At 51.1% G+C, this 21871-nt stretch overlaps 1 protein-coding gene across 1 annotated transcript; it reads right to left on the reverse strand.

The window, feature by feature from the left end:
* Positions 1-10523: 10523 nt before the first annotated feature.
* GSC (goosecoid homeobox) lies at positions 10524-12479 on the reverse strand. Its single transcript, XM_004262371.1, has 3 exons — positions 11984-12479; positions 11268-11527; positions 10524-10951 (listed from the first exon to the last, which is right to left on the reverse strand). Exons 1-3 carry the CDS (start codon positions 12336-12338, stop codon positions 10796-10798), a joined length of 771 nt encoding a protein of 256 aa, XP_004262419.1. The 5' UTR covers positions 12339-12479; the 3' UTR covers positions 10524-10795.
* Between the last annotated feature and the right edge of the window lie 9392 nt (positions 12480-21871).

A 21871-nucleotide genomic window follows, 5' to 3' on the forward strand; every position in this document is an offset into this window, starting at 1 on the left:
AATGCTTTCAGAAGAAAGATAATGAACATTTCCTAACTTCAAAAGAGTGCTCACAGTTTTCCCTGCTGCCTTCTCACAGATCCTAAAATTAAACGGAACACTGAAATGCTCCAGCCAGGGGGATGGGAGAGGACAAGGCCCCATCCCCTTATTAAGTATCATTACAGACAACGGTAGAAGGAGTTAGATTTGGGGACACCATTGCAGGGCAAAGCAGGATATTAATGTCCTAGGGTTGCTGCAACAAATGACTGCAAACTTGGTGGCTTCCAGCAGTGGAAGTATATTATCTTCCAGCTCTAAAGGCCAGAAGTCCAAAACTGACAGGTTGGCAGGGCCAAGGCACCTCTGAAAGCTCCAGGGGAGGATCCTCACTGCTTCTTCTTCCTCCCGGGGGCTGCAGGTGTCCATGGCTTGTGGCAGCATCAGCCCAATGTGCCTCCGTTTCACAGAACCCTCCCGCTGGTGTGTCTTCTCCCCTTCCTCAAATCCCCCTTTCCTTTCTCTTATAAGGATGCCCATCATGGGACTTAGGGCCCACCCTAAATCTAGCATGATCTCTTGAGATCCTTAGCTTAATTACATCTACAAAGACCCTTTTTCCAAACAAGGTCACAGTTACAGGTCCCAGGGGTTAGGACTCGGACATATCTTTTGGGAAACACAATGCAACCCACTGCAGGAAAAAAAAAAAAAAAGGAGGCCAAATGCTTTTAAGGCCCTACACTTTCCACAGAGGATACAAACTAAATGGCCCACAAAGGCCTTCTAAGGGACGGCCAGTTCTGTGGCCTGCATTGTCAGGGAGCCACCTAACACACGGCAGGGGCCACATGTCTTGGGCCGTAACAGTGACAGGCCGGGCGAAGAACAGATACTTCCATGAAGCAGCCTGGATGCGGGAGAGGCCAAAAAATAAGAGGTAAAGAATGTCAGAGCTGAGAGTGACACTGCTAGGTATAATCCAACGTCCTCAAGCGGGGGGGACATCGACCAACATGGCGTCATAGGACCTGTCACACAGCGTGTTCACATCCGTCAAATCATGTGGGCCCTTCCACAACCCTGGCAGGCGGACAAGGCAGGATTAATGACTCTCCCTAACAGATGGGGAAACTGAGGTCCAGAGGTTGAGTGTGGTGGCCAATGGTCACCAAGCCAGGAGGTGGCAGAGGCCTACCTTCTGGGGCCGATCCAGGTCTCTCCCCGTTCCTCCCACCCCCATGCTTAGTCCTAATTCGAAGCCTAACTTGGCAATAATCAGCAGGAAAGAGACAAACAGGGCCGAGCGGGCTGGTGCTGCCGGGGCCCGGATCATAGGAGCGAGCCTCTCTGCCGACACGCTCCTGACCTCCCGACCTCCATCGCCCCGTGCCCAGCCCCGTTTCTCAGGCCTGAGAGTTGTCCTTCAACCCCCAGGAAGAGCAACGGGGAAGGCGTTGGGAAATCCTTGCCGCCTGTCCTCTGGCTTTGCGCTCCAGGGGGTCCCACCCTCTCTGCCCGGCCCAGAGCTCAGAGGAGGGTTTGACTCCCGCCTGTCCCCAGAAGCACTTGCCCTGGGCCTGTCAGTTCCTTCCTCTGTCAAATGGGAAGAACAGTCCCTGCCATGGCCACATCCCCTGGCTGTTGCAGAGACAGGGAGTGAACAGTTGTGAAGGGGGTTCTAGAAGCTGTAAGTTGCCGCACGCGTGCTTGAGCTAGTGCCCGTGGGTGAGGATTGGTGCCTACGGCCGGCTCGGGACTTGGAGCTGGGGGATAGGGGGATCCTTGATGTGTCGGCGGCCCAAGAATTATAGCATCTGGAAAAATCACTTTGATGAACTCGACTACCAGCCACAAATCAGTGTATTTTAAAACTCGTTCCAAAAACGAAAAAAAACCCAACAATCTTCTTTGCAGAAGGCCCTGAGTGAGATGCTTTTCTCTCCTTCTGCGATGGCAGCTGGAGAGAACACTGAGCAGGTGCTGGTGAGATGTGGCCCCGCAGTCATCTCTGGGCCAGAAAGGCCTGTGGCTGATGTGGATGTGAATGCCGTCTTAGCATGACCCTGGTCATCTCCTTGACTATCTCCCGACACCTGGGAGGAGAGAGAAGCCTATTCCGCAGGTGAGTTTTAAATAGTGAACTGAACACTATGCAGTACCAGACTGTGGATTCCCAGCAAGCTCCGACCTTCCATCCCTTCCATTCTCTGCCCAGCCAAACCCTCTCACTGGCGGCACCCTGCCTCCCCACCTCCAAGCCTTTGATCAAGCTGTCCCCTCTTCCTGAAGGACTCTCTCCCTCTCACCTGCCCATCACCAGGTGCCTCAAACCACAGAGCTCCAACGAGCCACCACCAAAAGTCTTCTAGGACCCCTCCTCTGCCAACCACAGGATGCCATGGGGTGCCCAGCACCCTCCACCTCAGTACCGGTCACCTAGTATCGAATCAGCCTAATCCTCCTGCCTGAGGACGGACGCTGCTCCATTCCTGTTTGTGACCCAACTCAGAACAGGGCCCGGCACTTGGTAGGACTGGCAAGCGTTGGATGAACGGCTTGCACAAGAAACACTGGAGTGTGACAGCCAGACACCCTCCTCTCTGGTCTGAGCAGGGTGGCTTCCTTGCTGCCACCGTACCTGCCTGTCTTCATGCCTCTGCTCTGCCTGGCCAAATACTAACTGGTCTGCAACTCCCACTTCCTCCAGGAAGGCTTCCGGGGTTGCAGCCATCTTTCCTCTTGGTCTCCAAGTCAAAGTCACATAATCGAGCCCTTCCTGACATCCTGTTTCCTATTGTCCTGAAATTGTTTCTTACACACACAGACTATAGCCCCAAGAGAGCAGCTCCCAGGCAGCAGGCACCGTATTGTGTTCTTCCATATGCTGCCTTATAACCCGCCCCCTACCCCCATCACAGGAGGCCTACTGTGCTGAGACCCCAGAGAAAGGAAACAAAGCATTAGGCAAACAGATGTAAACCCTGCCTCCATCCCTTATTGACAACAGACTCCATTTCTGGCTTAAACTCTAAACTTTAGACTGGCGAGGAGCAAACTTTGTCTATGAAAGACCAGACAGTTAATATTTTCCATTTTGTAAGCCCTACTATCTCTACTGCAACTGTTCAACTCTGCCATTAAAGGGGGAAAGCAACTGTAGAAAACTCATAAATGAATGGGCATGGTTGTGTTCCAATAAAACTTTATTGACAAAACAGACAGTGGACCAGATTGGTCCTCTAGCTGTAGTTTGTCCACCCCAGCTTTGGAGGATTACTTGAGATGACATTGAAACCCCTCTCCACACAGACAACATCAGACCACACCATAACATATCCCAAACTCTGCCTCAACCCCTAGCTCCCTCCATCTCCGCAGAAGAATTGGTTTTCATCTCAGCATTTACCCCTGAAATCTGAAATCACAGCCTGTCTGCTTGGGAACTAAATGTGTCCCCCAACAGAACCAGGAACTCCAGGATACTCCAGTCTCCTCAGCACCTAGAACAGTGCCTGGCACAGACAGGGCACCCTTTTAACATTTGTGAACTGAATGGAGGCCATTATTATTATTATCATTGTTGAAAATCTTCAATGAATAACGTTGTTTACGTGCTTCTATTTTTAATGCATTGATATATTTACCATGACTAATCATCTGTATTTGCAAAACCCCAGGTGATTTTCATGTGTTGCAGGAAATTATAATCTTCTCACATTGGAAATGAGGGCGCTGAAGCTCACAGGTGACGCTGCCTGCTGGTGACCAGGCAGAGATCGGAGCCCAGACTTCCTGGTGGGTCCTTATTAAGGGAGGTAGCCTGGCAGTGTAGAGAGAGCACTGGACATGGAGTCTCAGATGCGACCTTACTTGAAAGAACGACGTCGTTTCACCTTCTGCAAAATGGCGACAATAATGCCAACTTCACAGAGTCTCAGATGCGACCTTACTTGAGAGAACGACTCGTTTCACCTTCTGCAAAATGGCGACAATAATGCCAACTTCACAGGGGCAGGAACGGGATTAAATAAGGTACAGATGATAAGGCACTCAGAACAGTGCTGGACATGGCAAAAGCCGTTGAAGTAGTTGTCCTTATGTAACAAGATGACAGCAAACACTTCCACCCAGCCTCATAAGGCTTAGAAGGGATTAGATAAGGATGTGATTATGAAACTGTTGATCCTCCCAAACATAAGATGCATTTTTTACCACACCCTCCTGGCACTGCAGAAAATACTTCCCTTCTTAAAAAAAACAAAAGCAGAAAACTACAATGCAAACCTCTTCCATAAAGACAGAAATCAACCACAAAGACCTACGATCTTTTCAGAGCTTTAATTGCAGTCAAGAAAAGGGTTAAGTTTCCATCCACTCACATTTGTATCAGAGTCCAGTTACCATACAGGCCGAAACTGAAACAAAACCAAGGGGGTTTCATCACACTAAGGCATGGGGTCTCCGTTTCAACCCATGCATGTCGGGAATCTCCTTGCAGCAGAAGCAGACATGAAATGAAAACAGCAACCCTGAAACAGAGGGAGCGCCACCCTGTTCCTGGCATCCTGCACCAGCGGAGGGGGGACACCTCTTTGAAGGTTTCAAGCATGGCAGGAATCATCATGCATGCCCAGATTATGGTTAGGATGGCGGGGGGAAGGGCAGCATCCACACACACACACAACTTTCCATCCTTGCCCACTTCAGTAGAAAGTGATTCACTTGGTTTCAGATTTAAATATTTATTCCTCAAATACAAAACAATGTTGAACAGGCACATCCCCTAATGTCCCAGCCATCTGGCCTTCGGTCGGAACATCTTCAGATGAAACGAGCAGATGGGATTCCGACTTCACAGAGTCCTGAGTCTTCTTAGCAGAGGGGGGATCTTTCCAAATGCTCTGGGCTTCCCTGTTTCTTGGAGAAGGGCAGTTTTATTTTTCTGGTCCCAGAGTTAGCACTTTGAGGATTTTCAAAGGAGGATTAGCCCTATTCCATCTGGAAAGAAGCATTGCTGGGTCTTGCCAGGCGATGTCAAGAATTTCTTTAGGACACGAATAAAACAGGCACAGTCACCGTGCGGCTGGCTGGTCAAACGTTAACTGGTGTGATTCAGACCACGCTGGCTCCAGGGCTGTCTCTGCAGTGAGCTCCTACCTGGCTGGCGCAGGCCCTCCCAAGCCCACAAGCTCCCGCTCTGGGGAAGGATGCCCTTGACAGCCTCTCCATCCTCTGTGCAGCCCTGCAGCCATGTGGGACCGCTGCCACTGTGCTGTGGACGACCTGTGGACACCGCACTTATGACACTCTGTATTTCTCACTGTAGGCTGCTGGAAAACACAGGTCTTTTCTCCGAAGATTTCTTATTTTTTAGATATTTCTGTGCCCTCCCCCAAATTTTAAACCAGCTACCCTGTGTTAGTTCTGAGTGTGTGGGGTGGGGGGTGTGGCAGTGGCCAGGAAAGAGCGCTCAGCCTTCCCCAGTTCCACAAGGAGAATTTGTCCCCTGAACCTGCAGCGCTCCCTCGCAGGGCCCGTCTCACTGATCACGCAGCAGGGGTGAAGCACCTCCTGGGCTCGGCATCATACAACTGGTAAATCAGGGAGGAAATGATACAGACACTTTGCAACTCTGTCCATCTCGGCTAAAGTTATCTCACTAATTATAGCTTCTATAAATCAGCTCAGGGTAAGGGAGGGCATGCAAACGCCCAGCTAAATGAAGTTCATCCGACTGAACCCAGCCAGTTGATTTGGTCAGCAGACGCCGGAGGACCTCAAAATTAGGAAAACAGAAGGTGTAAGTGGAACGAATGCCTAAGGAGAGGAGGAGGGGTTGGGAGAGGAATTCTTAAGATCTCTCTTCACTGATGCGTCCCAGGGCTGGACACTTGAGAACAAATGAGGGCTGCTGGAATCCAAAAATTATAGACCCACTTAAAAATACTGCAACACGCCATAATTCATCCTGTGTGTTCTGTGGGTCATTCGCACTGCAAAGACAATGGCTTTTTATCTTGCCCAGATTTAAAACCCAGCTGTGACAAACAGAGGTCTTCCATGCTGTCACATGGCTCGAGGGACAGACCTCGGGGATACCCCATGTCCCACCGACAAGTGAGAAACCCTCACAACCAAAAGACCCAGCCCGATCCATGTCTCCCAGAACTTTCAAGGAGCTTTGCACTGGATGCTGTGTTTGGTTTTCATTTTCCTTTTGAAAAACTTCAAGGTCATTTCACAAAACTTGGACATCGAATCCAAATCTGCTCTCAGTTCGCCTTCTTCACTGTCAATCGCCATGTCCTAAAGCTCTTAAGCAGAATGCAATCCATTATACCTTATCAGATACTTCCTTGTCTTAAATCCACGGCAATCACATTTAATTTCGTTAGAGTTTGTGCCCTGGGGTCATGCATAAACTCCTAAGCCAGCAACAATTAAAAACAAGGTGCATTCCTGAATTTCTAATTCCAGTCTACTTAGGCAGAGCAGTAGCCAGCCAACTTGAGGGTGGTTTTTCAAAACACACAATAATAAACGTGTCAGACACTCTGCTGGGTTCTTATATTATCTCTAATCCTCTACCCAAGCCCATTTTGCAGGTGAAGAAGGAACCTCTCCCAGGTCGCTTGGCAAGCACACAGCCCCATCCGGATGGAGGCTTGGACCAGTGTGACTTAAGGGCCAGCCACCCAGCTGTCCACTCGCCACCTCATGTCACCCTGCCCTCCCTGGGCTGGAATTCCATCTTCCGTACAGGTGAAAGTTAGCGTCTGTTTCACTTAAAGAGGTGACTGATTGGATGGGCAATGAACAAAGGAGGGTTCATGTGGGGGACCCTAGGTGACAGACGCAGGGATCTTTGGGTGGGGGACTGGGTGCCTGAACTATTTTACTGAAAACCTCGTACAATTCAGAAAAAGCATGCCCTGTCACCCCTACCTCTCGGCCCCCATTTTCTCCCACATGCCAAGAAATGAGAAGAGGAATCTGCCAACCTGATCTCACACACACCCACTGAAACGACATCCTTACGACACCCTTTACACAAGGCTTAGAATGTTAGCTCAACGTTCCAAAGTCAGTAAAAGACAAACTTGAAGGACTGTCACTGAGATACACTCTCCAAGGGTGCGGTTTGTAAAGCAGTTGTTTTAAGCCCTTCCCCCTCCCCCCTCCCCCTGCATAGCCCGTAGCTAAGAAGATGAACGCACCCTCCCTGGAGCAAGGGGCCCCGCACCTTCCCCCACACACTCCGTGGTCTCTTACTGGTCAGCTCCTGGCAGCCAAGGGCCTCCTTGGCTCAGGTGACCTGGGGTACCCAGAAGTCGTCACCCCATATCTTGCCACCAATCCCAAGAGGCAGGTGGGGGCTCTGCTCAGGTCTGCTCTGCCCTTTACTAAGTGTCCCAGGGAAGGCATTTAGTCTCTCTGAACCTCCATTTCCCATCTGCAAAATGGGCTGCGACTCCCACCTCCTGAGGGCTCCAGAGGCGTGCAGAAGGGCTTGACAGGCGAAAGTGCTAGACTGATGTCAGGGGTTCTAATGGTCACCATTGTTCTTTGCCAGAGCCTGTCTGGCACCTTGTGGCAGATTAATTCCTGTGTCCCCCAGGGACAACTGCATTCACTCCTGCGGAACTTATAAACGCAGCTTCAATCACCACCAGAAAAGAACAGCCTGGGTTCTGTGAGGCAGCCTGATTTATGGACAAGAGCCCTGTCCCTTGGAGATGGCAGTTCTCATCCTGGACCTTTGTGATAACTTTGTGCCTCAGTTTGTTCAACGGTGAAATGGGGAGAACACCTTCAAGCGGGAAGGGGGACATGTTGTGAAGACTGGAAACCACTTCGCCCGTCACCTGGCTTACGTCCCACCCATCACTTTCCTAACACCGGGATCCAAATTCTCACCCAAGACAATTACAAGGTCCAAAGACAGCTCTTGAAACCCTTCTGCTCCCAGACACCATGTAGCCCTCCCTGACCCCAACAGCCAGGCTAAGACGAAGGTTTGAGCCCCACGGCTGCCTGGGGCATGCAGGAGGAGGTGGCTGGACTCTAATGAGACCATCCTGACGTTTCCCTCTTTGCTCCAGATGTCTGTTATGTTTATTTCCTGTGAGCTGGGCCGACACTAACGTGCTTCGTCGGGTCCTTTGGAGCTTTCTTTGGGGGGGAGCTCCTCTTGCCACCCTGGCCCTGCCCAGGCCAAGCTGGGAGCAGCTGTCCCGCCCCCCATCCCGCCCCCCTCCTTGCACACCCCACTAGCTGTGGCTTTTCGCCACGTGCCCGTGAGGGAGGTGTATCTGAGAACCTACCCCTCCCTCAATCCCCCTCCCTGTCACTTGTTGAGGACCCTTCTCCAGGCTAGACAAAGACAATTTTTTTTTTTAATGAAACATCCCATTTATAAGGAGTCTAGGGACAAGCTGTGGAGAAGGACACACAGGAGGGTATAGAGTTCTGGAGACGTCAGATTTCTCAGGGTGAAATGACGCTGCCTGCTTCTGCCGTATGTCAGAATGTTCTAGACTAAGGGAGCACTGGAGGAAGGGTGGAAGACAGGGCTCACCCCTCTCCAAATGGGACACAGAGCGGCACCTAGGAACGGTGATACAGAAGGGGTGCCAGGCAGGCAAGGCTCTCCCCCTGGGAGTCTGATATCTGACGAGGAGGTACCATAATGGCCATTGCAAGATTCATTTGAAATTAATGGACCAGCTTCTTTGAGTATTTCTCACCAGAACTGACATTAGTGGAAACATTTCCAATTACAATATAAGATTTACTTGGGCGAAGATGCTGTCTCCCCTTTATTTCTTACAAGCTGAATGTTGTTAAAAAGTATTTAACCTTTCTGAACCTTAGGTTCCTCAACTGTAAAACGGTGAAAACATTCCCCATCTCAGAGTACATGAAAGGTAAAATGAGATAACGTACATAAATCTTGAAGTGCTGTGTCTGACATAATGTCATAATCACATTAAGAAAAAATAAGTAGCCATGAAAGATTCCCCCGTACTAGGTGTCATTGTACCTTTAATGAGATAGATAGTGCCTCAAGTCCACAACCCCCCTGAAAGGCAGATGCTATCACTGTGCCCATTTTACAGTCATGGAAGGTGAGGCACAGAGGGGCGTTCAGTCATTTGCCCAACGTCACAAATGACGGAGTCTGGAGAGGAACCAAGGCAATCTTGCCCCTTGAGGCAGACCTGGTCTCCAAACTGCTACCCACCTCCTTCATTTAGGGATCCTCTTTATTTAAAAGGTGCTGTTTGGAAGCCACCCCTTATTTCCTAAGTGCTTTCACCTGCTCCAAGAGTCACTTCTACCTTTTAAACCTGATAAACGCTGAAAAAACAAACAAACAAAAAAAACTACCGCTTCTTGTAAAAGAAAAAAAAAAAAAGGTTACTTTGTGTGCGCTGTGCTACTTGCCGGAGGCCGCCCAGGAGAAGGGAAGAGCTCACCTCCTTGGCAGCAGACACGTCGGGACACCCTCTGAACCTGAGCTTCCTTGTCTATAAAATGGATTTAGTGTAAACCCAATAAAGTTTAACACATTAAAAGCCATTCCTGCTGGCCCTTGGCCTCCACTCCATCCTCCCCATGGTCTGGAGAGAACCCTACGGAATGCACGCTCTCATCTTCGCCCCCAGCGCTTCTCCAGCACCGGGAAGCATCTACAGGCCTTTCCAAGCTACTGACCAGCGCCCCAGCCTCTCCGGGGCTTCTCCTACTCTGGCCCCATCAGGGGCAGAGCAGAGACAGTAGGCAGAGAAAGCCAAAGGCTCAGCACTCCCACCTCACTATGACTCTGCCACAGCCGCTGGCGTGCTCTAGGCCCGGTAGGCGGACAGAATGCAGGGCTCAGAATGTGCACCTGGTCATCCCCAACTCCCAGGGAGAAGCACGAAGGGCCCCCCCGCACCAGCAGGCTCCTCACCGGGCTCTTGGGCGCACAGTAGGGCTGTGGGGCAGAAACTTTCACCGGGGAGGAGGTGAGCGGCGAGAGAGACCAGCAAAGATCCAGGAAAGCTTCTGGAGAGAGGGCATGCCTGCCTAATTCCATGCGGACCCGCCGCCTTAGGTCTGGGGATTTCGCGGGAGCAGGGCCGGGTGAGCAGCCTAAACGGACTCTGGAGACGCTCCCAGGATCCGTCAGCTCCAAGCAGATCCTGCTTATCCGCTATCCCATGGGCAGCAAGGAGGGAAAAGGTCCTGGCTCTCCCCACGGGCGAGGGGGAACAGCCTGCTCACAGGGACAACGCTACCGCCCCCAGTGCCGGCAGTGCCGCTCTCCACCCCTGCCCGGAAACCTAGAGACGAAGTTTACACCAGGACGCCCGGTCCTGTGACCATTCGTACCCAGACCTTCTGTCTCCCTTTTTTCTTTTTTTCCTTTTTTGGGCAGGTCAGAGCTGCCCGGTTTTCCTTTTGAAGCTATAGACTAACTAGATTTCTTTTTTTTTTTTGTGGGCCTCAGATGGTGCTGGCGGTAGGGTACGAAATACAGAATGTGGCCCGTCTACATCGCCGTCACTTTATTGTATTGTCACCGTTAATTTAACTATAAATACTACGGTGGGGAGTGAGTCGCCGGCGGCCTCGGACTTCGGGGCAGCAAGTCCTGGCGCGGCCCGACCCCAGGCGCCCACCCTCCGGACGGTACACTATTTACAGCTCCTCGTTCCTCTTTCTCGACCCCCCTCCCGCAAGGCAGCGCGTGTGCAAGAAAGTAGCATCGTCTGGGTGTGCAAGTCCTTCGAGTTAGGCAAGGGCCACGGCCGGCCCGCGGCCGTCAGCTGTCCGAGTCCAAATCGCTTTTACCTTCCTCTTCCCTCTTCTCAGGCGACGCCTTCGACGACGTCTTGTTCCACTTCTCGGCGTTTTCCGACTCCTCCGACGAGGACCGCTTCTGCCGCCTCCATTTGGCGCGGCGGTTTTTAAACCAGACCTGTTGCGCAACGGAGGACAAAAAAAAGGTTAGGATCAAAGGCGCGCCCCCGCCATGCCCGGGCACCCCCGGGACGACCCCGGCGTGGAGAGGGAACCCGGGGACCCCGCGCGCACGCCATCAAAAGGAGACCCGCTCCCGCTTCCGTATTTTCATCCAACTTCCTGGGCCTAAAGCGCCCTCCAGTAGCCTCCAGGCCGCTGCTGGGATGTTTTTAAAGAGCAAGGAGACCCAAGGAGAGCTGAGCAAACCCGGCTGGAGCCTTATTTCGCTGGGAAGGGCCATGGAGCGCGCCCCGGCGGGGTCCCGAGCCTACCTCCACTTTCTCCTCGCGGAGGTGCACCTTCCGGGCCAACTGCTCGCGGGTACCCACGTCTGGATACTTGGTCTCCTGGAAGAGGTTCTCCAGAGCTTCGAGCTGCTCGTCGGTGAAGATGGTGCGGTGCCGCCGCTTCCGCCGGCAATGCAGCTGGTTGAGGAGCTGCAGCTCGGTGCGCGACAGGGTGCCCACGTTCATGTAGGGCAGCATCTGGTGCGGCACAGGGGACACCAGCACCGAGCCGGGGCCCTCGTAGCCTGCGACAGAGTAAGGCGTACGGTCAGCCGCCTCCGTTGCCACCGCGCGCGCACACGCCCGCCCGACACCCACTCCGGATTTAAAATCGTCAGCAAGGGGGTGCTGGGAATTGGGGGTGCGCGGAAAACAGGGTGTGAGGAACCGGGGGACTGTGCGACCGCGTCCACCCGCAGACGCCCAAAGCCGGTTAGGGAATCCTAAAAGACTAAATTCTAAAAGTCTCCTCCACGCAGGCACTGTTACAGTCTCCGCTAACTCTCGCCTAAAGTTTGCAGCAAGTGTGCAAACGCCTGCGCCCGATCCACGAAAAGACGGGGGTCGGGTGGGGGCAGGTTTTCAAGAGGAGAAAAGTTTGTGCAAACTGAAAAAGGCGAGCGCCACCGCCCACCCACGTCCCAGGGGCTGAGGACCGCGGCCGGCCGCCGAGGCCGAGGCCGGCGCGAGCGCGACCCTACCTGGGGGCGTCGGGACGCAGGAGCACTGCTGGGCACCCAGCGGCGGCACGGCCCCGCAGCAGGCCGGGCCCACGGGTGCCGCCTGCACGTGCAGCTGCCCGTAGAAGTAGTTGTTGTAGCCCAGGCGGGAGCCTCCGACCGCAGCCGGGAGGCCTGCGCCGCCGGGGGCCACGGGGCGCGGGTAGAAGGCGCCATAGTCCGAGGAGGCGCCGCCGCCGGCGCCGTAAAGCGAGTCCCCGTGCAGGGCCGGGAAGACGACGGGAGCCGCGGCGCTGGGCGCCACCGGCAGCACCGAGTCCTTGCAGCGCGGCCGGGCGGCCAGGATGTTGTCGATGCTGAACATGCTGGCGGGCATCCCCAAGCCCCGCGCCGGGACCGGGGGTCGGCGGGGACGCGCCGAGGAAAAAGCCTCAAAGTGGGGGGGTCCACGCTCCTCCCGCGGCGGACCAAACCGAAAGAGAGCGCCGGCGAGCGCGCAGCCCCGCGCCCCTCCCCGCCCCCTGCGTCCGCTCTCCCTCCTCCCGCCCTCCCCTCGCTGCAGCGTTTGCCGAACTCAACTCGCGGGTAGGACGGAGTTTAGACCAGCTGAACCTCTTGTTGGTTTTATACTGAGTCGACGTCATCCTGGATTTAGTTCCTGGTAATATGCAGATGACAAACAGAACCAGATTTGGCCCTTTCTGTTCCTTTGGGTGGGGGGGCTTGAACAAGGGGGAGGGGAAGAGGTGCCAAGGGGAGGGGGCTACGGGGGCCTGAAAATAGATTGTGGATTGCGAATTAATGAAATTAACCTAATCTTTTCCATTCAGCCGCCCCGCCGCGGGCCGGCGGAGCTGGGCGGGCGTCCTAATTGCCCCGGTTAATCTCATTAATTCCACCGTGAGGCCGCCGTTAACAACTCCCTCTGCCGACCTCTCCGCCCCCCACCTTTTTTCCTCAGATTGGGTCCTATTACTGGGTGCGATTTCCTCTCCATGAAACTCAAATTCATTGTGGCCAGTTTTACTTTGGGGCTACATTTTTCTTTTCCTTTCGGGATGTGTTTTGTTTTAGAAAATGTGAGGGGCTGCGGCCTCAGTCAAGCGAGATTGAAATTCCGCTCTTCCTTCGGCCCCCATGCGCTGGCCGCCTAATTTCACCTCTGTTTTTTATCTTGACATCCTCTCCCGAATGGAATTGGTTAACCCCCTAAAAAAACCCTTTTGTTTTTGCAAACGCCAAAATTTGTAATGACAAAACGACGAAAGAAGTGCATCGTGGTTCTTAATTGTGTGTGTGTATATATATATATATGTGTGTGTATATATATACACATATATATGTATATACACATATAGATAGAATTTTTTTTTTTTGCAGTCACTTTGGGTCTGAAAACTAGCATAGCAGTCCCTAGGCCCTTACACAGCGGAGACCAAATTCATCCACTAATTTAAAATTCTCCACCCAGAGTAGCAATCAGAAGCGATGCTTCCAACTGCCTCCTGCGTGGGTGTCAGTAGGTTTCGTGTTTGGTTTTTAATTTGTTTTTTTCGGAAGTAGGGTGTCTTCTCCCTTAACCGTTTTTGTTTTCAGTGCAAAATACAAAATATGGGACTTTAGGGATTCTCTGTCCCCTTTGCCAACAATTGAATCGCATTTTTCCCTTTCGACTTGCTGGTTCCCTGACTGGGACAGGCCCCCCTGGCAGGCCTAAGCTGGGATCCCTGGGCCCTGGTGGCCTGGCCGAAGTTCGGCTCTGCTCTCGGCAGGCGGCCACGGTGATTTGCCGGATCCTCGGTGCGTCACGGCCCGTCAGCCGGAGCTGCTGGAGGCGCGTCCGGTCCACGACTGAGCGCAGGCGGCCGAGCGCCCTGCGAGAAGGTAGGACACGCTGAGCGCGGAACGAAAGCAGCCCCCGAGGTCCTTCGAGCCCGGCGCAAGTCCCGGTCTTGCAGAGCTGTGCTTTCTCGGCCTTTCGCGCAGGCAACTCCGGCCACTCCAGGGGAAAGGGCAGTGCCGGGCCCAGGCGAGACTGCCTAGCGCCGGGGTACCGGGGCACCTCGGCACCTCGGGTTTCCCGAAGGATGGCCGACTTTAACTCACGCCCATTTTTCGCTATTTCTTACTGGCTCATTAACCTGGGGCCCCAGCAAGAGTATGTGAAGTCGCCGCACTACGGCTAAGTATGTGGGCCGCCTCCTCCGTGGTTCTGGGGCAAAGGGGAAAGGGTACTTAATTGCTGGTTTCGGGTCAGAGGAGAGATTGCGCGGAGGCTTGGTCCTGCCCGCGCGTAGAACTCCGGAGGCGCGCAGCACTGATCGGCAGAAGCTAGGCGGTGGCGCTTCTCCTCCTGGGCCTCCCCGCGTGGACCTCGGCGCCCTCATGCCCACCCGCTCACGGCTTGAGAGCTTTGCTTCCATGAGTGCTGAGCAACTTAGAAGTGGTTGTAGGAGGAGATTAGGGTAGGACGCAGATGGGTCTCAATTTGGGGATGCGCTGGATTTTTTTTTTTACAATAAACACCGCTCCCAGAGGAAGGAGTGTAACCCCCCCGCCCCCGCCCAGAGAGGTCAGATCTAGGGAAAGAAGTGTATCGCCTCTCCCTCTCCCACTAATCAGGGATGGAGGCTTTTTTTTTTTTCCCCCCTGTTCTTAAAGACTTAAAAATCACCAGGTAGGTTCTGGACACACACATTCCCCGCCAACCTTTTGCGAGTTTAATTCTACAGGGCAAATGATGGAACACGACTAGAGGCTGCACCTTCAGTAGGGACTCTGGCTGCGTTTGTGTTCGTGGCTGGGCGCACGCGGCGGTGCGCGCGCGCGCGCGTGTGGGTCTTTCAAGACCTTTGATGAGTCAGGCATTGGCAGAAGTACAGTGGGAAAGCGGGGCGTATTCCTCGTGGGTTTCTGCAAGAGTGCTCGGAGCAGCACCACGCAAAGACTTCAGCTTCAGGTCTCAGAGTGCCTCCGAATTTTTAAATAAGGCAACCTCCTCTCTTACTTGCAACATGCCGTCCTGCCTCCTTCCACTGGGCACAGAGTTCTCTTTAATAATCAGATTTAGCAAAGCCCTAAGCTTCACCCCTTGTTTTACTGCAGCCTTACCACTGTGCCGTCCGATTCCTGGAAGGAAGAGCAACGGTACAGAGAGTCTGGAGCGTCAGAGTTCTAGACCTAACGTTGCCACCTTGCAAATCATCCTTCCTCTCCAGGCCTCAGGTTTTTTAGTTATTGAACCAATGCCAACCTTCACTGGGTCCCTTACAACCCGAACATTTAATGAGGCTGGGCAGTTGTCCCCCGTTTGCCAAGGAGACTGAGGGTGGAATTAGAAGCATTTCTAGAACTTTTCATTGGGACAAAGGAGCCTGCTGTCCCCACCCCCACCTGAGGGCAGGGTCTCTGTATCAGCCAGGTCTAAGATGAGGAAATGCAAGGCTGAAGGCTCTGTCTTGCCGTGGGTAGTGGCTTTCCGGGAAGAAGTCACAGGGACTCCGAGGACACCCCACTCCCGTTATTCGGCGGGCTCTCGCGGGGAGCTCACCCCGGTGCGATGGGGCCTCTTCCTCCAGGTTGCCCCTCGATCCAAAGAGGCTCCTCTGAGGCGGTAGGGAGGCGAGAGCCGTGGAAGGCAGTCAGGGGCGCTGCGCCTCCTCCGCGGGGCCGAAACCCACAAGTGTCCACAACGCGCTAAACAAACAATCAGTAGCCTCGCGTTGCTCGGTGCCATTGGAATAACAAATACGACGCACGCAAATTGCCTGCTTCGTGTTGCTAAGCGATTGTTTGTCGCCCTGCAAGCGCCTCTCAGCATGGGAGGGCCAGGAGCGTCTGGAGGGGCCGGCGAGCGCTTAGATCGGAAATGCGGTAAACACGCTCCTGATTTTCCCTATTATCACCCAAACACGATTTCACACAAAGCAATCACCACGCAGAAGTCTATGAAAATGTGTTTGTTGAGGATTCAGTCGCCCTGGTAATAGCCCTCATTTTTAAAATATTAAAGAATAGATCAGCGGATTCCACATGCATAAGGTATATTTGCGGTTCAGCATCTATCAAGACGCTTTTGCACTGCGATCATCCTTAAATTGATTCACAGAGCGTAGATTAAATTGCTTCTCTGATTTCAAACCGAGTGCCCAAGTTTGCAGTGTGCATCTGGGTGTCTCCTCCTGCCCAAAGATATTTCATGGAGAAAACTGTTGTCCCGCTACCCATACACACACACGCACGCGCGCGCGCACACACACACACACACACACGTCTATAAAAAGAAAAATGTATATGTGGCCCCAGCTTCTTACGGTTCGTTCCAGGAACTTTCTTTTCTTAATTCTTTCAGCCTCTTGCCCGGTCACAGAGCAGAGTTCGCAACCAGATGCGTTTAAGTAGGATTTTTCGTGGCACGTGCAAACATCTGGCGTGTCCTTTTCAAAGGTACGGAGCCCCCTCGCAGGGCGAATTAGCCGGGTCAGAGGAATTGGGAACAATGCGCAGACCCGCTTGCAGCCAGGGCGCAGCGTACAGACCCGCGCAGTCTGCACAGCGCTTATCGGTTTTATTGTTTACATTTGGACTTAAAAAAAAAAAATCCAGTGTCTCGAAACCAGCGCGCAAAACCCGCTCCACCGCCCTGCTGCTCCCTCGAAGACACCTTCGGGAGCCCCAGGGGTTTTCCGTGTGAGGTTGGGTGGATGGAGTTGAACACGAAGAGCAAATGCCACCCCACTAAGGGGAAGCGCTTAAGAGGGCTGGGTCTCCGGCTTTCAGCCCGACTTAGGGAAGCTTGCTGGCTGCATTTTGCTGGGGGGTTTGGAACTTCCAAATAAACCCACCTAGCCCCTAAGGACAAAATAATCAAGGTGTTAGGAAAACTCATAACACTGGGGGAGAAGGAGAGGGTGTCGAAAAATGACGCGTTCCCAAGGCATCAGGAAAAAAAAAAAAAAAGCTCTAGTTTTCCAGGGTTGCAGAAATCCACTTTCAGCCGAGCTATTTACCAAAGTTTGTTTCAAAGTGACTGCGCCGTTGCTTTTGCAAATCACAGAATGCAAATGACGATAATTTCTTCTCAGTGGAAATTTCTCTTGAAATGATTAGCAGAGTCAGTCATTTGAAAATTAGAGCGATTGCACAGACGGTTCCCGAAGCCCCTCGCTAACCGATATCAGCTTCTAAAGTTTTCATTCATGTAAACCTCATTAATGAAGATCTTTTATTTAAACGTCAAGGGGATTTGAAATTTAGAGTAAATTATGAAGCTTGTATGTCTAGCCAAGTCATGGGTCAAATGCATTTGTGAAAAGCTGCTAAAAGAGCATATGGTTTTGAATTTTTCTACAATGACTAGTGTTTAAATAAATTGCTTGTACTGCTTAACTTCATGTGTAATTTTGACAGAAATTGGCCTATAGCCTTTTGATATGTAAACATTTCAGCCTTTTATGCGGTATAAAAAAGACACTTGTTTTTTAGGATCAGTTCAGGCAGAGTCACCCTGTAATTCAGAAAGCTGGCACCCTACCATTACATTCTTGCTAGATTTCAACTTTCAAGTGGCAGCCTCAGGGAGCAAAAAAAAAAAGGAAGGAAAGAAAGAAAGAAAGAGGATATTTCAAAAGCAATGTCCATTTGGGATTAAAAGCTGCACGTGAGGTGAGAACGTGCCACTTACTATCTGAGAGAAATGGATAAACCATAGTTATTAAAGAACATTTTATGTCGTCTTTCTTTAAACCGGCCTGGCTGAAGGGACACTTAAGCAGAGCTGGGACTGACTGGCATGTCATTAAATGCTTGTTTTAGTCCAACACACAAATAGGTGTTAAAAATCTAGGTATCACTTCAGGATGCTACCAGCGAAATGGTTCCATGTCACATTAAGATGCAAAACAAAATCACTCAGTCTCGGAGGAGAATCATCCTGGGCACAAAATCACTGGACACAAATTACAGCACTGAGCCATGCACGGGGGTCTTTCAGGGTGGGAGGCTCCTGCTGGGGGATGCAAAGCTGGCCCAGGGCACAATTAAGAGACCGCTCTGGGCTGCCAGGGTTCCTGAAACAGGTATAAATCTGCATAAACCCATTTGTTGTATCCGCCCTCCATAAATAAGCGTTGGAATGTGGATTGGAGGGTGGGTTGCTCAAGTGCTAGACGGGGCTACACATTGACTTCTGGATCCAGGTGGCAGGGCTAAGGCTGCCCCTTCCCTTCTGTTCTCCGGGTCCTGCCCATATGTATCCTGCAAGTCAGCTTTGTCATATACAGACTTTCTGAGAGACATCGCCCCTTTTGTGAAGTTTTGGAGGAACCGGGGGGGAGAGAGAACAGGAGGCAACGGAGTGTCTCTCTGTATACATTTGAGCCTTCAGAGCAAACTGAGATTCTCTTTGTAAAGATGGTGCTGGGGAGAAATGTAATTAAGAAAAAAGACTGGCTGAGAGAGAGACAGCAGGAGGTATTTTATTTACATTTTTTATTCATTCCAACACATCAGCTTGTGGTCAGCAAACCGGAAAGAAAGGACGTATTTCATGACATGAAGAAGGCACCAAGCGGGTGTTTTTGTTTTTTTTTTCTAAACGGTCTACACTCCTGCCTAACCTTTCTGTCCATTTTGAAATGAATAAGGATAATTTGTTTTTCCTTTGCTGTACTTTTAAAGTTATTGGAAAAACAATTGATTTGCTAATAAAATAGTTCTGAAGCTTTTAGCTGATTAACTTTGAGAAACTTACCCCCCAAAATGTATTCGTGATCAAAGTTAACTAGGCAAGATCTGTATTTTGGGTAAAAGAGGGACGCTTAAGACTTAAAAGATAATTTGGGAAATTGAGGGGGCTTTTTTTTTTTTTTGAAGGAAAGAATATTGTAAAATAAACTGAAAATTATAAAAAAAAAGATAGCCATGCCTGGATGGCCACGTTACGTGTATAAAGCTATGGATCTAGAAAGGTTAGTATCAGTAAAGATATGTGTCATGTGGAACTTTGTTATTGTATTCATCTTTTTAAAGAGAACTCGATAAAATGGTCATTTGCTGGTACGTCATCTTAAGATCTGGACTGAAATTTATATTAGATAGCATTGCTGATTCTTTTTAAACATTGGAGTAAGGAAACTAACAAGCACATTCCCAGATGTGTCTTGTTCTTCAAAGTAGTCACCGGAGGAGACTCCAACATCTCTGTGTGTCTGTGGTTTTGAATAGTTTTCTGAACTTCTAGAAGGGCACTTACTTGGGCCCATTAATTCCCGTCTGCTTTTTAAAGAAGCAGCTAGACTCCCTTGCCCACTGGTTAGATGCAGAAATCAAGGCTTCCTTAGACTGAACAGTCAGGTAGAGTCATGGGAAATGGAGACAAACAAACAAAGCCATTTTCAGAGGTCACTGGTCATGTCACCTGCTCAGTCCCACCATCCGAAGGATCTGATGCTGTGACCCAACTATAGCCAGGCCTTGCCATGGGCAGAGGAGGCTGAGCCCTTACCAGCCTGTCTGGATAATTCGGTGCTTCTCTGCTTGCCTGTGACGGGAAAAAGGAGGAGAATTCTCAGGAAGAGCCTCAGCTTTCAGTCTGACTTGTGTTGGGGCTTTCATTGTCTTTTCTTTAGCCAGGAGATGAGGAATTTGGGAACCTACCACCTTCCTCACTTTCTCACATTGGCATCCCCTCCTCCCTCAACCCCTTGCTCCTTCATTTTTGTACACTGATCATTTCTGGGCCAGTCAATTCCAAAGCCGCTCCCTGGTCAGCTCCTTTCTGGAGTTGGTGTGCATTTTCTTGTTTGGGGTATCTACCTGCAGTCAGGGACAAAAACTGAAAGATGCTTGATCCACGATGAGAATTTGGTTTCACTTAGCAGTAAAATTCTTTCTGCAGACCAGAAGGTCTTGGTTTTAAAATCACAAGAGTCTATCTCCCATGTCATTGGGTTGGTGTAATTTATGTATTATGTGGGGAAAGTATGTTGGTAGTAATGATAGTTTGGGGAATTCAGTGTACGAGCCAAATGTAGGACAGTTGAGCTGAAAAGACCCCTCTTGTCTACATGATACCTCGCAGGATTTTTTTTAAAATAGGTCCCCGAAGAACATTTCATTCCCCTCTCAGAAGGTTTGTAGATAGAGTCATTTTTGGTTCTGCCGGGTAGGTCAACACAATATGTGCAAATGAAATGGTGATGGCAAGACACATTCGTGCCCAACTAATGACAATACTTGCTCTGAAACTCTAGAATTCTGGAATTATTTGGATCTTACAGTATCTCCAGTTGACTTTGAGACAGCAACATAAGTTTTTGATAATGCTATCCACATTCTGATTTAAGCCGTGGCCATTCTTTCTTTCTCTCTTTTTTTTTTTTTTTCCAAAACCCTCAGAAAGTAGCTTTTTCCAAGTTAAACTGCGTTGATCCAGTGAATGTTTGACTTCAAATAATTTTTAAAATAACTTGTTCACCGTTCCAGTCCTTCAATAAAGGAGGAGCAGAGGAGTAAAGTTGCTTTGAAAAGCAACTCTGCTTGGCAAAGGAATTCCAGCACTTCTGACAAAAGATGGATATTGAATACGTGTGGCGAATGCCCCCACTCCGTATTTCAGGGAAGTTCCTTATTGAATACTTCTCGCTCACAAAGCTGGAGTCGCTGTGAAATCTCACTCCTCGGATCTCTGTCGGGGCTGAACTAGCCTCCCAACCTAGTAACAAATTGCCTTTATATGGGTTCATGTTCTAACTGAGAGCAAACATCTGCATCCCAGGGCATCAGGCCATAGAAGCTGGTATGAGGGCTAGCCATGACCATGCTAATCTGGTTGTTCCAGAAAATGGAGCAAATGGACCTGGCGCAAAATTCTGAAAGTCCTGCCCAAAAGGAAGGGTGAAGGAGGGGGCCATCTCCGTGTGCTCAGTGGATGGCCACTGCCCTCCACAGGGAGGTGGGCCCTGTTACTGTCTCCTGTTACAGGTAGGACACCAAGGTCAGATCAGGTCCTTTAGTCTGCCCAAGTCTTCCAGCTGAGGTCTGGATTTGAACTCAGCTCTGTTTAGCTCCAAAGCTATCTTCTTGGTCTCATATCATGCCAGTAAAACAAGTGAAATGCCCAGCTCCTTGGCCCGGCATGCAAGACCTTTTGCTCCTGGCCACCAAGTACTTTTCCTGCCTTTCTTCCCACTGTTGTCTGTCAGGACTCCAGCCGTGTGGAAGGCTCCTGCACTGTGCCACTCTGTCTCTGTGCCTTTGCTGGCTCTGTTCTGTCTTCCTCCATGGCCTTCCCCTGCTGGCTCTGCACATCCACACTGGCTTCCCTGTCTGGCCGCGTGGATGTGGCCTCTGCCACTCTGAAGACCTTGGGGTCATCGTTGGGGCTTTTCTGTACTCCAGCACAAGTCCCTCTGGAGTCGGAGGTGTCCGACCTGGGACCACACAGGCAGAATCAGCATCAATTCAGCTCTGTATCTCCCACCAGCTGACCCCGGGCCTTGGTGCAGTGAGCGTGCTAAATAGCTCCTTGTTTAAGAATACGGCTTCACCCTTGCCACCTCCCACCAGCCCCCCCTCCTGCTTTTAGATCTCTCCAAATTCCAGGCCAAAGACCATTAGCAGGAGAGTGTTAATTAACCACAGTGGGTGCTCTCCTGAAATAGATAAAAAGAAGAGGAGGGAGAGGGTCTGTCCATCTGTCGGCCGAGCAGTTCCCCAGAAGCCGGCTGCGGTCATCACGCAGCCGGCATGTGCCTAGAAGTGGTCAGCCTGCAGGTCACACCTGTGTCCCTTCGGCCACACCTGTATACACTGGCAGGCCGACGGTCACCTTTGAACCTGAGGATGGACACATCCAAGTGGAGTGTCCTTTAGTCATCTGGGTGGGTCCTGAATGAAGAGAGCATGAAG

This window comes from Orcinus orca, chromosome 2 (genome assembly GCF_937001465.1).
Source record: "Orcinus orca chromosome 2, mOrcOrc1.1, whole genome shotgun sequence".
Classification (NCBI taxonomy): domain Eukaryota; kingdom Metazoa; phylum Chordata; class Mammalia; order Artiodactyla; family Delphinidae; genus Orcinus; species Orcinus orca.

Coding starts and splice junctions, on each gene's coding strand:
- GSC (XM_004262371.1), bottom strand. CDS start 12,338: ATGCCCGCCAGCATGTTCAGCATCGACAACATCCTGGCCGCCCGGCCG. Junction 11,528..11,983: donor CTGCGTCCCGACGCCCCCAG/GTAGGGTCGCGC, acceptor ACTCTGTCGCAG/GCTACGAGGGCCCCGGCTCG. Junction 10,952..11,267: donor TCCGCGAGGAGAAAGTGGAG/GTAGGCTCGGGA, acceptor GTTGCGCAACAG/GTCTGGTTTAAAAACCGCCG.